The 13,771-nt window shown below is 31.8% G+C and overlaps 1 protein-coding gene across 3 annotated transcripts in view; it reads right to left on the bottom strand.

Annotated features, from left to right (window-relative positions):
• Positions 1–290: 290 nt before the first annotated feature.
• Positions 291–13,771, bottom strand: part of LOC100167995 (ankyrin-3) — a 44,892-nt gene continuing 31,411 nt past the window's right edge. For 2 of the 3 annotated variants that reach the window (XM_029487810.1, XM_008181791.3), the window contains 6 exons: positions 12,771–12,893; positions 12,520–12,625; positions 12,387–12,404; positions 11,771–11,995; positions 11,426–11,586; positions 10,690–11,080 (listed from right to left, as the gene is read on the bottom strand). In XM_029487810.1, coding sequence (XP_029343670.1) covers positions 10,773–11,080; positions 11,426–11,586; positions 11,771–11,995; positions 12,387–12,404; positions 12,520–12,625; positions 12,771–12,893 — 941 coding nt within the window. In that variant the 3' untranslated portion in view covers positions 10,690–10,772. Of the gene's footprint in view, positions 362–1,124; positions 1,330–10,689; positions 11,081–11,425; positions 11,587–11,770; positions 11,996–12,386; positions 12,405–12,519; positions 12,626–12,770; positions 12,894–13,771 lie in introns of those variants that run through there. The other variant, XM_029487809.1, reaches the window with a different exon arrangement.

Raw genomic sequence — 13,771 nt, 5'->3', positions numbered from 1 at the left:
ACAAAACACGTGCCCACTACGGCTATCAAATAAGTTAAAATAGGTGTGATTAAATATAAATATAAATGTAAATAATATGCCGATTAAGTGTCTATATTTAAAGGTATATAGGTAACCAAAAGGTATGAAAAAAATTACCGTGATCAAAAACACTCGAGTTAAATAGATTTTGTTATTTAATAATAATAATAATAATAATAATAATAATAGTAATAATAATAATAAAATAGCGTCAGCTTGAAGAAATAAACAAAATAAACGAGGGTGACATTAAGAAAAAAAAGATCAAGTGAAATCATTTATTATTATTTATTTGATTTCTGTAAGTCTTTACCTTTGCGAGATCTTTTCCGAAACAACCCTGTCAAAACAGTGCAGTATTGTGTTACGCAACAGTGAGAGCCAAAAATAAAAACGGTTTTAATCGAAAAATTCAAACAAAATTGATTTTGTAAAAAATAAAAGTTATGTAAAAAACCAAACAAGTCAATTTTTTTTTTTTACTAACTGATATAACGTTTTAAGAGTGTCGTACCACCATAGTACAGATGGTAGTACGACGGAGAAAATAATATATTTGACGACCAAAGACATTTAGAGATGATTATAGATCACTACGGCGAAAATATATAGAACAAGTAGGAAAAATGAAATGATAAGAAATTTATATCGATATTTAAAAGTGGAGAAACAAAAGAAACTACAAGCACTACATTTCCGCATATTATGTAAAATTTAAAAAACTAATAAGTAATAACTAATATTATTTCTTGAAAGATATAGGTAGGTAATGAAAGAGAACTGGTGATAATTAATATTTTTTAAAATATCATATAATTGACCAAATCAATCAAATCACTCATCTTGACATTTCTAAAAAAAATGCAAATAACGTCTGTTTTATTAAGATATTACCTAATTGGATTTAAATTTATTGTGAGCCTAACATAAATGTTATGGTATGGAGTTCCGGCGTGTTTGGTCGTCGAAATATATCTCATGTGTATCTGAGAACAAGAGAAAGAGTGAAAGAGAAAGAGAGAGATAAAGAGTGAAAGAGAAAGAAAGAGAGAGAGAGAGAACACCACGTTAGTCGGTCGCTCAATTAAAATGATTTTGCTCACCTGTGATGCTGCACAAAAGCCTGAGGGTGGGCGCATCACCCGTGTAGTGGTTGATCATCCCCTTGGAAGAGGCCTGCGGCAGGGGCAGCGTGAGCGTGATGGGCTTGTGGAACTTTCGCCTCCTCGGTTCGACGGTGACGATCGGTGACACGGCCACTCGGTTTCCCAGCAGTTTGGCCGTCAACTCGGACGGGATCGGTTGGGCCTGCGGTCGAAAATGCCGTTTTATAAAGAAACTAGATCACTCAATCCTATATGTACACGCAGAGGAGCCAAAAGTGAGGAAATTTGGGGTTTGCGCAAGGGTATGATAGTCTGAGATTATTCAAGACACTCAAGCCGGTCGATTAAATCCCACATCGTAACGTATGCGTTCAGTTTAACGGCGAAAAATGGTTTGAAAATAGTCTAGTGGTGACAGTGGCAGATCTAAAATTTTGGTTTTTTTTTTTATAAAAAAATAAAACACCGTTATTAGTGATTAATATAAAGGAATTATATTAGAATGATGCCACCTCACGTCAGTTTAATTGACTATAAGATATTACACGCTATCGGTGGACTTATAAGTACTATATAAAGTAGTTATTTATTTCGTATCAAAAGTAATATGATTCAGAAACCTAAAAAATAAACCTATAAATTCGTTTATAAAATATATATCGATTTTTTTTAAATTTTGTTACTCATAACTCATGAGTCACAAGTTTGAGTGGCAGTTTTACGTCACAACTAAATGCTAACACAGCTACATGAACCGCGGGTGGACCCGGTCCCTCCGTCCCTCCCCCCGTAAATCTGTCATGGAGTGGTAACTTACGTTATCGTTTAAAATAATTTTTTTTTTTAAATGGAACGAATATGAGGTGACTTTTTATGTCTGTTAAATAAAAATGGACCTATGGCTATGCTCGAAAATCTATGTGATACGCATTCACATAAAAAGCAAGGCGTATTTTGTTTTTCATATTTTATAATTGATTAATGCCGTTTTGATTGAACGCCCCCACGATTTGGCAGGCGGATTGGTTGTGGTATGGAATGACAGGTATTAGTGTGTTTCCGATTACTTCTGCAGCGCCTCTGATTGTGTTAGGTAACAACTGAATGGTTCCAGCACGTACCTACTGTTCCGTTATCTCGAAAACCCTCTCACGACTTATTTAAAATTGTTTTTCCTTATTATGATAGTTTAGTGTTATTGTTGTGTACGTGCAAAAAGCGAGTGTACTGACTTTCCGCCCAGTGCAGAGGAGGTTAGATTATATTAAAAATCGTTCGACGAAAAAGAAAAACCACGTTTGATCTTTGAGCAGACTCTAGAACTTTTACAGAAACTAACCTTGATATGGACCTATCATTGTATGTTGCTTATAAAAATATCGTTTAAACTTTTTAAATAATAATTTTAAAATGCCTCATTCTATGACGAAAATCTTAGGAGACTTAATTATTTCTTAAAAAAAATAATAATAATAATCTGTATGAAAAAGAAAAATTATTTTAATTAAAATTTTTCAAACCGTTGTTTGTAAATAAATACATTTAATAATTACTAGATAAAAATATAAATAAATATAAAAATGTCCTGCTCAGTGAAGAGTATAAATTACATTGTAATTCAAATAAATTAAAACTAGAAGACGAAAAAAAAAACAATTATATTAATAAGAAATCGGTTACAATAGATCTCGAAGGGCTATACACATGTATCCATTCCAATCGATAATTCATTTTAACCAATTTCAATAAAAGTGTAAGTAGATCACCTTATTACATTTTTTTTTATTATGTCTGACTTATTCATCAGTATACTTGATTGATGTTTTTTTTTTAAATTTTCTTCATTATTTATTTTATTTTTTATTACATTTATAACTCTACTAGACTAGCTGGATTACCAGATTTTGCCGGAAAAAATTAACAAATATAAAATTCTCCACTATATCTCGGTTAGGTTCACCTCAGTTCAGATATTATAGCTCATAGTATATTTCCAGATGTTCCTCAAACTATACTCTCTAAACTTCTCAGATATCTCTAAAAAAAACAGATAAAATTTCGTTAAAATGTCGAGTAATTTTAAGTCTATATGCAACAAATTTAGTAATATAGAGAATCGTTTTATTAATTAACTCTCATATTATTTGATGAGAGTTAACGATTTAATTTATTTAACGATTCTATGCGTGATTTTACATCATCTGTTTGAGTAACCAATGGCAACCATTTGTACACAAAAAAAAAATTAATTACAACTAATTTCTACTATTACTATTATATGAACTATAACAGATGGCAACCAATTCCGCCTAAAATATCAAAATCCTTGTTTGAGCACCTCTTTAAAATGTAAATTTTGGAAAATTCTTTCTTAGTGCACCCACACGTGGTGGTAACGAAAGTTCCAGGAAAATTTAAAGTCTCTAGCTATCATAGTTTAGGCTCTACGTTGATCAGTTAGTCGGAACATGTTTGATTATATAATTTATATTAAGATAAGATAAAATATTTTACTGCCCAAAAAATAATATACATATTGTGTCGAACAAAAAAAGACAAATATATGCATAATAAGTATATATACTTTATATATTTATATCTGATCTATATATATAAAAATCACGCATAGAACTCGAATTTAAGTGTAATGCAATCCAAAAATTACTCAACCGGTTTTGATAAGATATTATGATCATGCTCAAAGTGTGTGATTTGGTCCAATCTAAAAATAAAATGTATAAGATAGTAATAGTTGTTATCTCGATAAGTTGCCCTTAATTTTCTTATTTTACATTTAAGAAAAGGATTTTGAGATTTACGATTGAAATTTTTGTTTATAAATGGTTGCTATTGGTTACAACTTACAGTGCTGTTTGTCAATTGTTTTAAAATTAAAATACTTAATGCAATAATGATTGATATTGGTAAAAGTTAATTACAATTAATTTCTAAAATCATATAGAGTTGGCATTTTTAAAAGGGCAACGTAGTGAACGGAGTCAGCTAGTATATAATATAATATATAGATTAAATGGTTATAGTTATTTATTTTGTTACATTAAACCGAATATGTCTAGCCCTTTTTATACTTCGTCAATTATTTTTCAAACGATTTCTTTGGATTTGATTGATGAAAAATAGGTAAGTATTATACAATAATATTGTGCCAAGTGCACTTACCAGTCAATGCTAAGTTATACGAGTTTGACATAACTATTTAATAAATATTTAATTAGATTTCTGATATTATGTAGTACCTAATGTAATATAATATACTATGTTATTTTATATGCAGGTTTAAATAAATAATAATTCGTAAGTACAAACATTATTTTGGCAGTTTCATATTCATATTGAGCAGTTGATTTGATGCATTTGCATATTTTCATTTGTTAATGACAAATTAATGATCAGCAATTATACTTTGGTCGATGACATTTTTTTTTGTTTTTATTTTTTTTTTTAATTGACATTAAATAATACTGGTTCTGCTTATTCTGATGTTGTTGATTGACCAACCGAGGTGAGTGAGTACATATGTTTAAATTTAAAACAACAGACCACAGAACGCTACAAATGTTTAACCATTTTATTGTGTACACGCATATTTTATTTTTTTAATGACACATATTTTCAACCTCAGATTTGGATAGACCTAAAACCAAAATTGAATATTTGAATAAATTACAATGAGTTAACGTTTCAATTTAAATGACTAAATGTATGAATTTCCCACTAGGTATATCATATTGATTTCCCCAAGCTTACATCCGATTTCGTGTATTTTTAACCAAAATTAAACTCAATTTTGAGCCATGGTCAAAATTACTTTTAAAAAAATTGGTCTATCCAAATCGTGTATGTTGAAAATACATAATATATTTCCATTAAAAAAAAATGCGCAGCAAAATGAAAGGGCTTGACAGTTGAAAATCTTCAACAAATTTGATGTTTTCCTGCAGTTTCTCTCGAAACCCCATTTCAATCTGATGTCACGGGACAAAATATTTCGTGCTACCTTTTACACTCTATAGCGTTTTCGGATTATCGTTTTGTTGTTTGCAAGTATATTATTATAGGTACCCATTAACTCGCTCTATATTTATTATTTACTTTTTAAGCTTTTGATCGACAATCGACACATCCTCAATACAATATATAATACTATTCAATATATTATTATTTCGCTTACCCGGTGGTCATGTTATATAGTTTAAATAGCGTAGTTGTGCGTAGGTACCTATTTATTTTTTGATATTAATTAAATTTTTTTTAACGGCGTCGCGCAGTACACCGTGGCAGTCACCTCGCGCGATCCTTCTGATCAAAACTACTGAAACAATTACGTCTTTAATAATAATATTCCCTCATCACGGTCACCCGTGCGTGGTGCACGCGACGTTATACGTACTTGTGTCATCGTTATGATATGATATTACAGTTATTACGCCGTATCGTGTACGATGTTATGTAACATATTATGTTGTATATTATACCTACCGTTTTCACATAGGTATGTACCTGCGTAGTGCTTACGAATCCTCTGCTGTGGTCAAAACGCGTTAGCAGCAAAGGAACGCGTAAAAAAATCATAATAATTTTGTTAACTATACGTCTATAATATATTACCTATATTTACCTATACAGTGATATTTTATTATATTGCTGCATTAAGCGCCTACGACGGCGGACGGTTATTATTATTATAATATTATGACGTTGGTACCTTTACTATATATACTCCAGTCTGCAGGCCATGCAGGTTTTTTATTTTGTTACTTTTGACGCGCCGAAAAAAATCTGTTCGCATAATATTATTAGAATCTGCAGGGGGGAGGGGAGTGGCGCCAGGTGTTCGATCCTGTGGAAGATGTGAAAAAAATCGTGCAAGTAGGTGAGCCAAGTCGAGTGTACCTCGTTATCGATTGGGTAACTGTGGTAAAATGGACGTCGTTAAATTTGAATTCAATGATATTTTATATCTACGCCAATACGGAAATCGATTCTGAGCGGAGACGGAACGGTAACCTTGATTACAAAATATTTTAACAACAATTTTAATATTTTGATAAATGTTCGCGTAAGACTTTGAGCGGTGCGAAGAATTTATTCATTTTTCAATCACACATGTGTGTTTTTTATATATTTTTTTTGGAGACACTTTTTCTATATTAGAAAAAATGATCTGACCATCAACTTCGATGAAGCATTCCTGTAGAAAATTGGATCTAGTACTGTAAGAAGGTCAAAATCGAAAATTTTCGGAAATTTTTTAAACGATTGAGAAAAAAAATACCAACATTAATTGCTAAAATGTTCAAGAGTTAATTTGATAATATTTTTGTTAAAATAATTGTTTGGTAACCTAGGTTATACCCAAAAGATGGACCGTTTTGGCTCAGAACTCATTTTCCGTCGTAAACAATAATTTATCATCGACTTCAAATTTAACACATCCATCACGATGTCAACTCAATGACGAGGTACGTCATTCGACACCTACAACTTTACAGCACAGTGGCTACCTATACCTGATGGTTTTTTGTTTTTCTCGATTATATTTTAATGAGTACTTTGAGAAATTTCTACTCTTGACCCACGCAATGTTCAAACTAGATCCAATTCGCTACTAGACAAACCCGCCTCGAAGTCGACGACCGGAGCATTTTTTCTGTCAGAAACAAAGCACATGTTCTCACACGATATGAAAAAAATATATATATAAAAACAAACATCGTTGTAAAATCAACTCTACCGTTCACCGTTCCGCTCTGCGGAATCCATAAAATCGTTTTCCCGCTTCCGCAGCGACACGCGTCTGCTATAAAAAACAAAATTAAAACACGTGTCGAGTGGGATTCGAGATCGACCTCGCCCCACTGCACATGTGTCGTCATCCCGGTACGTACGTGTACTGAGGATGGCACGTGCAAGACTATATAATATTATAATACTGCTCGTAACGCGATTCTTAGGACTTGACAAAAGCACAACTGCGCGGCGTGTACAGTTTGACCGTATGGGGTTATTTCATGGATAAATGTTGCTAATATTAGAGCGTCGGTCGCTGACCGTCGTCGGACATCACCGCGGGCACGCGTAAAAATACTGACCGTGCGTCAGACTTGGGTAAAATACTTTTAAAAAGTATTTCAAATACATATTCCGAGTACTTAAAAAAAAGTATTCAGAATATGTATTCGAATACTTTATGATAATCATATTCTTAAGTATTCGGAATACTTCACAAAAAGTATTCCAAATATTTTTCGAATACTTTTTTTTATAGATTTAGATTTCAATAGCGAAAATATTATTTTTTCAATTCTGTGTTTAAAAATGAACATTATTATAATCTCGATAGTACACACCTATCTGGCAAACTATTAGTTATAAGCACAGGCGCCAATTGACTAAATTTTTTGGGGGACTTTCCCCCTCCCCATAGGCTAATATTGCTTAGTACCACAGAATATAAAAAATAGTACCTACTTATTACTAGATTTTGAACTGGGGGGACTTGACCGACACAAGCCCCCCCCTATTTGCGCCAATGGTTATAAATTATATTCAAATTAATATAATTAATAAGTAATAATTAGTAATGTATAAGAGAATACCTATATAAGAAAAAAAGTATTCCGAATACTGTACTCGGAGTACTTGTAAGAAGTATTCAAAATACGGTATTGAATACTTTTAACAAAAAGTATTTGAAACGTATTTGGAATACTTAAAAATATCCAAGTCTGCCGTACGTTTTCCGAAGCCGTCGACGCTGTTCGAGCGCATTATATTCGCCCGTTCGTATTTTATCAGTCCGATCGATAACTATTGTCTTTTGTCTTATCGGTCTAATCGCTAATGATCTCCTGTTCTTATCGGTCCGACCGCTTGTTAATTTGTGTTTTATAATAAATTGTTATAAACGAGCAAAAATATCCATCTGAAATGGGTCAATCCACTGTCTCTGGGGTACACACGGTGAAACATCCACACGACCGACTTCCATTTGACAAAATGTTCTGCTTAACGAAATATTTTTGAGAGCTAAACCCAATTATTCAATTCTATTTAAAGAATTTCTCTAAAAAAATTGTTCGTTGCCCATAAGACTTAGTACTAGTTCGTAGTAATATATAATATGGAAGTTTCACTGTACAGACCCAGGTGGATTTACCGAAATTGAATGTCCGGGCGCAATTCGTAATCACTGCAGGCCTGATTTTTTAATAGTTTATGCTTTACATATAGGTACCAACGCTTAAGAAAAAATTGTTATTTTAACACTTGTCGATCGATATAGAGTTAATATATTTGACTTGAAAATATGACAACAGTATTATATTACTATAATTTTGTTGTCATGTGTTACTGAAGATATTGTAAATTAAAAACAACTAATTTACACTTACTTACGATGCTGTAGTGAAGACAGCTGGTATTAAAATATTGTGTTAAGGGTTAAACGGTGAATTATATTTTATTAAATATATTGTGATTCTAATATTTTTACGAGGTAAGTTATCTAGAAAACAATTTAAATATTATATACTCTAAGTCTCTAACTATTATATATTATGTTTTTATAACTATTAAATAGGAAAGAAACCATAAATATGATTTCAAATATTATTGCCTACTTGGTATATTATGTTATAGAAGAAAATTGTAGTATTAGTTAATTAAAAACTTAATAAAAATGACCACAATTTATATTTTCTCTGGGATTCCTATATGAGATCGGAGATCGTGATGAGTCAATATACGTTTTGCTCGGTGTTCAATCATTGGTTTTCAATATTTACAGACAATCTGCGCCATAGTAAATAGCTACTACATACAGCAGCACTATAATATCGTAGTATGTAACAATATTATGTGGGTACTGTTTTATACCGAGGGCCATCACAAAACATAAAAAAATAATAATCAAATAAATAAATAAAATGATAAACGTATAGGTATAACAATAATATGTCGTAGGTACAACTGCAGTTCGTGATGTCAACAAACATAACGTCAGCTAGCGCCTGGGTGGTGATGGACGTGTGCCCGCGCGAGCTCGTCGCAGTGTAGTCGGTATAGGTGTGGTCGGTCGTTTTCGTGAGTTAGCAAATCGTGTTCACAAGCGGTGTGTCCAAAAGCAGAATATTATATTATTATGACGGTAAAGCAAAACAATAATAAAAAAAAATTAAAAAAATCGGATGTAAAAGATTACACGCACTAGGTAAAAACAAAAATGTTTTAAAAAATTTAAAAAAAAAAACTATAAAAAAACTAAAACAAAATGATGGCCCAATAAATAGTAGCTTTTTGATTATAGCGATTAGTTACTTTACTATAATATATTATCTATAGACATTATAATTATATAATTTCGTATTTTCATATAATATTCGGTTAGTTGGAATGATTAACAAGACAAAAGGACTGAGCTAAGATTATGAGGTTTGAACTCGAATAGTTTTATCCAACACAAAACAATTTTAAATGTACTGAAATTAAAATATACTCATGAAATGAGTCTACTGGTGACATTTCACGTACATGACGATTATGTAGTACATTATGTTTGAAAATAATGTAAATATAAATTTTTCTTTATGTAAAAATAAAACTATCTGAGCTCCAAACAAATTGAAATGACAAAAACATGTTAGTTTGATAAAAAAATTATTTATACTATATTTATTGGGCATTTAAAATTAAATATTTTTTTTTTTCAAATGATAAATAAAACATTAAAATAATAATAATAAAATCGTGCTATTCGTATACAATATCTGTGTGAGTGAAATGATATTATAAGCTATAACTTAATTTAAAAAAATACATTTACAATTTTGATGAAAAAAAAATATTTCATAATATTATGAGTACACAAATAGGATGTTTAGTAACTGTACAATATACTCTTCAGCCGCGTTAAAATGTAATGAAGCTCTTGGCAATAAACCAACTGTGCCGTCAAAAACTGAACTTTATTGTATAGAATTTAAATATTTCAAGAACAAACACTTATAGAACATAAAATCGTTCTTAGAATAAATAGTAAAATATTGATTTTTTTTTTTTATTTATTAAAATAATATATTAGTTTTAAAAAAAAAATCGATATTCATTAATGATAATAGAATGAATATATTATATATATATATAATCTACTTTAATAATTCGATTGTAATAAGTATGGTTCGTGTTCTATCGAATTTGGATTATAAATAGTATAGTAAATAACGTTAAATACTTGGAAAATTAGTAAAAGTATAACGAGATAAACGAGATCGACTAGGGAGGAAGACTAGATTCGTTATCGAATATCGATGTGGATATAATAGTAATATTATAGTTAGTGACTAGAAACGTTTGAAATGTGTATGGTATCCTTAAATCAAAAATATTATTAAATTAAAAAATAAAAAATAATAATAATAAAAAAAAAAATAACATCAAGAAATCGCAATGTTTTTTTTTTTTTTTTTTAATGTGTTATGCGCAATGTGTGAGTGTGTTTGAAGCGTTGGGTAAAAAAAAAAATGTCAAGTCTTATTTTGTAAATTGCTCGTTTTTCATTTTTTTTTTCAAGTCGAGACACAACCACCACCGCCACCAAAATATGATATCGTGTCAGGGGTGCGTTTACCACATTAACGAGAACCGTTTTTTTTTTGGCACATGGTTAACGGAGATTTTCTTTAGGCACGTGCTGGCCACATTTCTTCGCGGTTTAAACAAGTTTACCTGTAGGCCGACTTTAATGCGCTTGGTCAGCGCTCCCTGCGGGAATACCGCCTGCACCTGTGGCACCACCGTCGACGAGACCATACCACCTTCCGGCCCGATGGCGTGTACCTCTTGCTTGACTCTGGACACGATGGCAAAGTAATGCGGAAACTCCGTCGTCACGATCCGCGTCAGACGGTTACCGGAATGCCACGGGTCGCGGTCTGCAAAAACGAACACGATCCATCATTATTGATATGCAATATTTTTATTCGTCTGGGTAGGTAGGTAGGTACACTCGACGTATAAAATGTATGTATTGTATTTTTAATGCTTATACGTTTTTCTGACTTAAATCAACTAAACTTAGTTAGAATTTCCATAGTTCCATTTTAAAACTTGCACGTTTTACGAAAGTTTAAGAGTCTTAATAATCAATATCTCAAAGTTTTAATTTTTAGTACTTAAAAATGTGTATTGTCGAGATAACATCGATATATCTCTAGTTATAAAATGTATATAGCTATCACGCGTATATTGTTCAATTTTTTTAAACTATAGATATGTACCTTCTTTATCGAAATTCGCTCCGAGTATGTCCTTGACGACTTCGTCAGTCACTTCAACCGTATGCTCTCTCCACGTCTCACCATTTTCCGACCTGAGAACGACGATTTCTCTTTCAGATCCACGGAGTGATCCGAAATTCGGTACTTCGATCATAACAGGCCTGCAAACAATAGACAATATTGTAACTGTTAAGTAGGTACCATCCAAGGGCGCTCCGCGGATTTTTTTTTATATCCATCATAATTCATAATTGATATAATACCCGTATTATAATATAGCCTATAGGTATATATTACATAAAACTATATACCTATTGCTTATTATCGTATTATTTTGATAGTTACCCCAAAAACTTGGCCCCCACGGGACCGAGTTCGAGTATTCTGCTGGCCAACGACTCGCCTTCCATCAGTGGTGGCGGGTGCACCAATTTTTCGCGTCTTAAATATCGGCAAGTCACCCTCGTGGGCATGGATGCTCGTCGGGGAGGTACGATCACGCGGACGCCACTGTGCCGGCATCCGCGCATCGCTCCGCCACGAGCGTCCACCAAGAAGCTCACCAAAAACCTGTAATGATTCCAAATGATACGTTAAGGGTGCGAAATTATTTTTCCTTTTGAACGACTATATTATATAGGTACAATAATACAAAAGCTTTGACTGATTCATCGGACGATGTATACAGTATTACAGTTTGTATAATATTATTATAATATATTATAGTCGTTCTTCGGGTTTAGTTATTATGGATATTTCTACATTATTGTATAATATGCCAGCTATATGACTAAGACTAAATTATTATATATTGTTCTATTTAACTAAAATGCTTAACTATATCTATGACATATTATATTGTATTATAAACATTCAAGACATCACTACTGGAATAACAATCTACGTAGGTATGAAAACATAGCACGGTAAATATTATATGTATATATATTAAAAGCCTTACGTTTTCCATTGTAAACGTCTGTCCGAAAGCACGCATATTGAAACAATAAATAATTTTGTTAGACAATTGACGATATTTTTGGTTAGCCGGCTTAAACGGTACGGAAAATAAAATGTATTTCCGGTCTACTTACCCAACGTGAGGTGGATATTTAACAATGTCGACGTTATCCACGGGGCCGCTGTAACTGTCATAGACGGTCTGTGGACTGAGGGCTTCGTCGATGGATGTGGGGGGCACTAAAATGTAAACAAGATAATTTTAATAAAATGTGTCACACGTGTGCCGTGGCCAACTTTTGCACATCCAACACAGTTAGTAGGTAGAGGTGGGTAGCCATATGGCAACATATATAAAGATATTATGCACTCGTGTTTGCCTTACCAGTATTCGCGTCACACCTTTCGTCCCGTGTGACATCGATGGGAGCTGATTCGTCGCCGAAACCCTTCATTTCCTCTCCCGTTAAATACCTGTACGACTGTTCGTTAATCATGGTCTCCTCGCCTGTACAATAAAATTAGTTTTAAATTACCATATAATGCGATGGTTAAGAACGCGATACAAAATAAAATAAATAATCCAACGTTTCTATAAATCAAAATAAGTGTGTTTCGAAAATGTTAAATTTATGATGATTATAAAAGCACATGCTTTTAAAAATGAATACATGCTTTAACTGCCCATGAAATAATGAATGTTTCATATTACATATTTTGTTTAATAATATTATCTCATATTGTTTAACAAAAACGGACAACACAGTATTAGATTTGAATAATTTCCAAGAAGCAAGCAGATGAAACGACCGTCTGAATTTTATTTTTAAATTATTTTACCGAAAACAATGGGATTAATTATGCACGGAAATATGATTCACTTCTATAATATAGTATTAGGTATTATTAATACAGTTGATCCATCACAATCTCATTGGTTTTTAAAATGTTTGAAATTAATATTTTTTTTAGGTTCTGTTCTAACGCGATTTGATATTCTGCGTGTATTGCGTATTGAAATTCATGAGATTTATACAAATGTATAATTATTTGATCATTTTGAAGATCATCATCGGTAATTTGAATTATAATTTTTTCTTAAACTTCCATTTATTACTTTTGGCTTATGATAACACAGTTATTGGTAGGATAACAATAATTTTAGAATTATTCTAAAATAACTAAAGAATAGGAAAAAGGTAATGACATTATTAAAAGTATAGTTATCAATACAGTGACAACCAAAGCACCTTTTCAACAAATGTCAAATACCTATGAAATAGATAAAATCATGATTGCAGAAACCCAAAAAAGATGAGTGCTCATTAATTAAATTTTAAAAAGTTAATAAACTGTCACGAATATTGGGATTTGTATTTAAATATT

Source organism: Acyrthosiphon pisum, chromosome A1 (assembly GCF_005508785.2).
Source record: "Acyrthosiphon pisum isolate AL4f chromosome A1, pea_aphid_22Mar2018_4r6ur, whole genome shotgun sequence".
Classification (NCBI taxonomy): domain Eukaryota; kingdom Metazoa; phylum Arthropoda; class Insecta; order Hemiptera; family Aphididae; genus Acyrthosiphon; species Acyrthosiphon pisum.
Note: the sequence above shows the minus strand (reverse complement) of the source record. Positions and strands in the feature narration are given on the sequence as shown.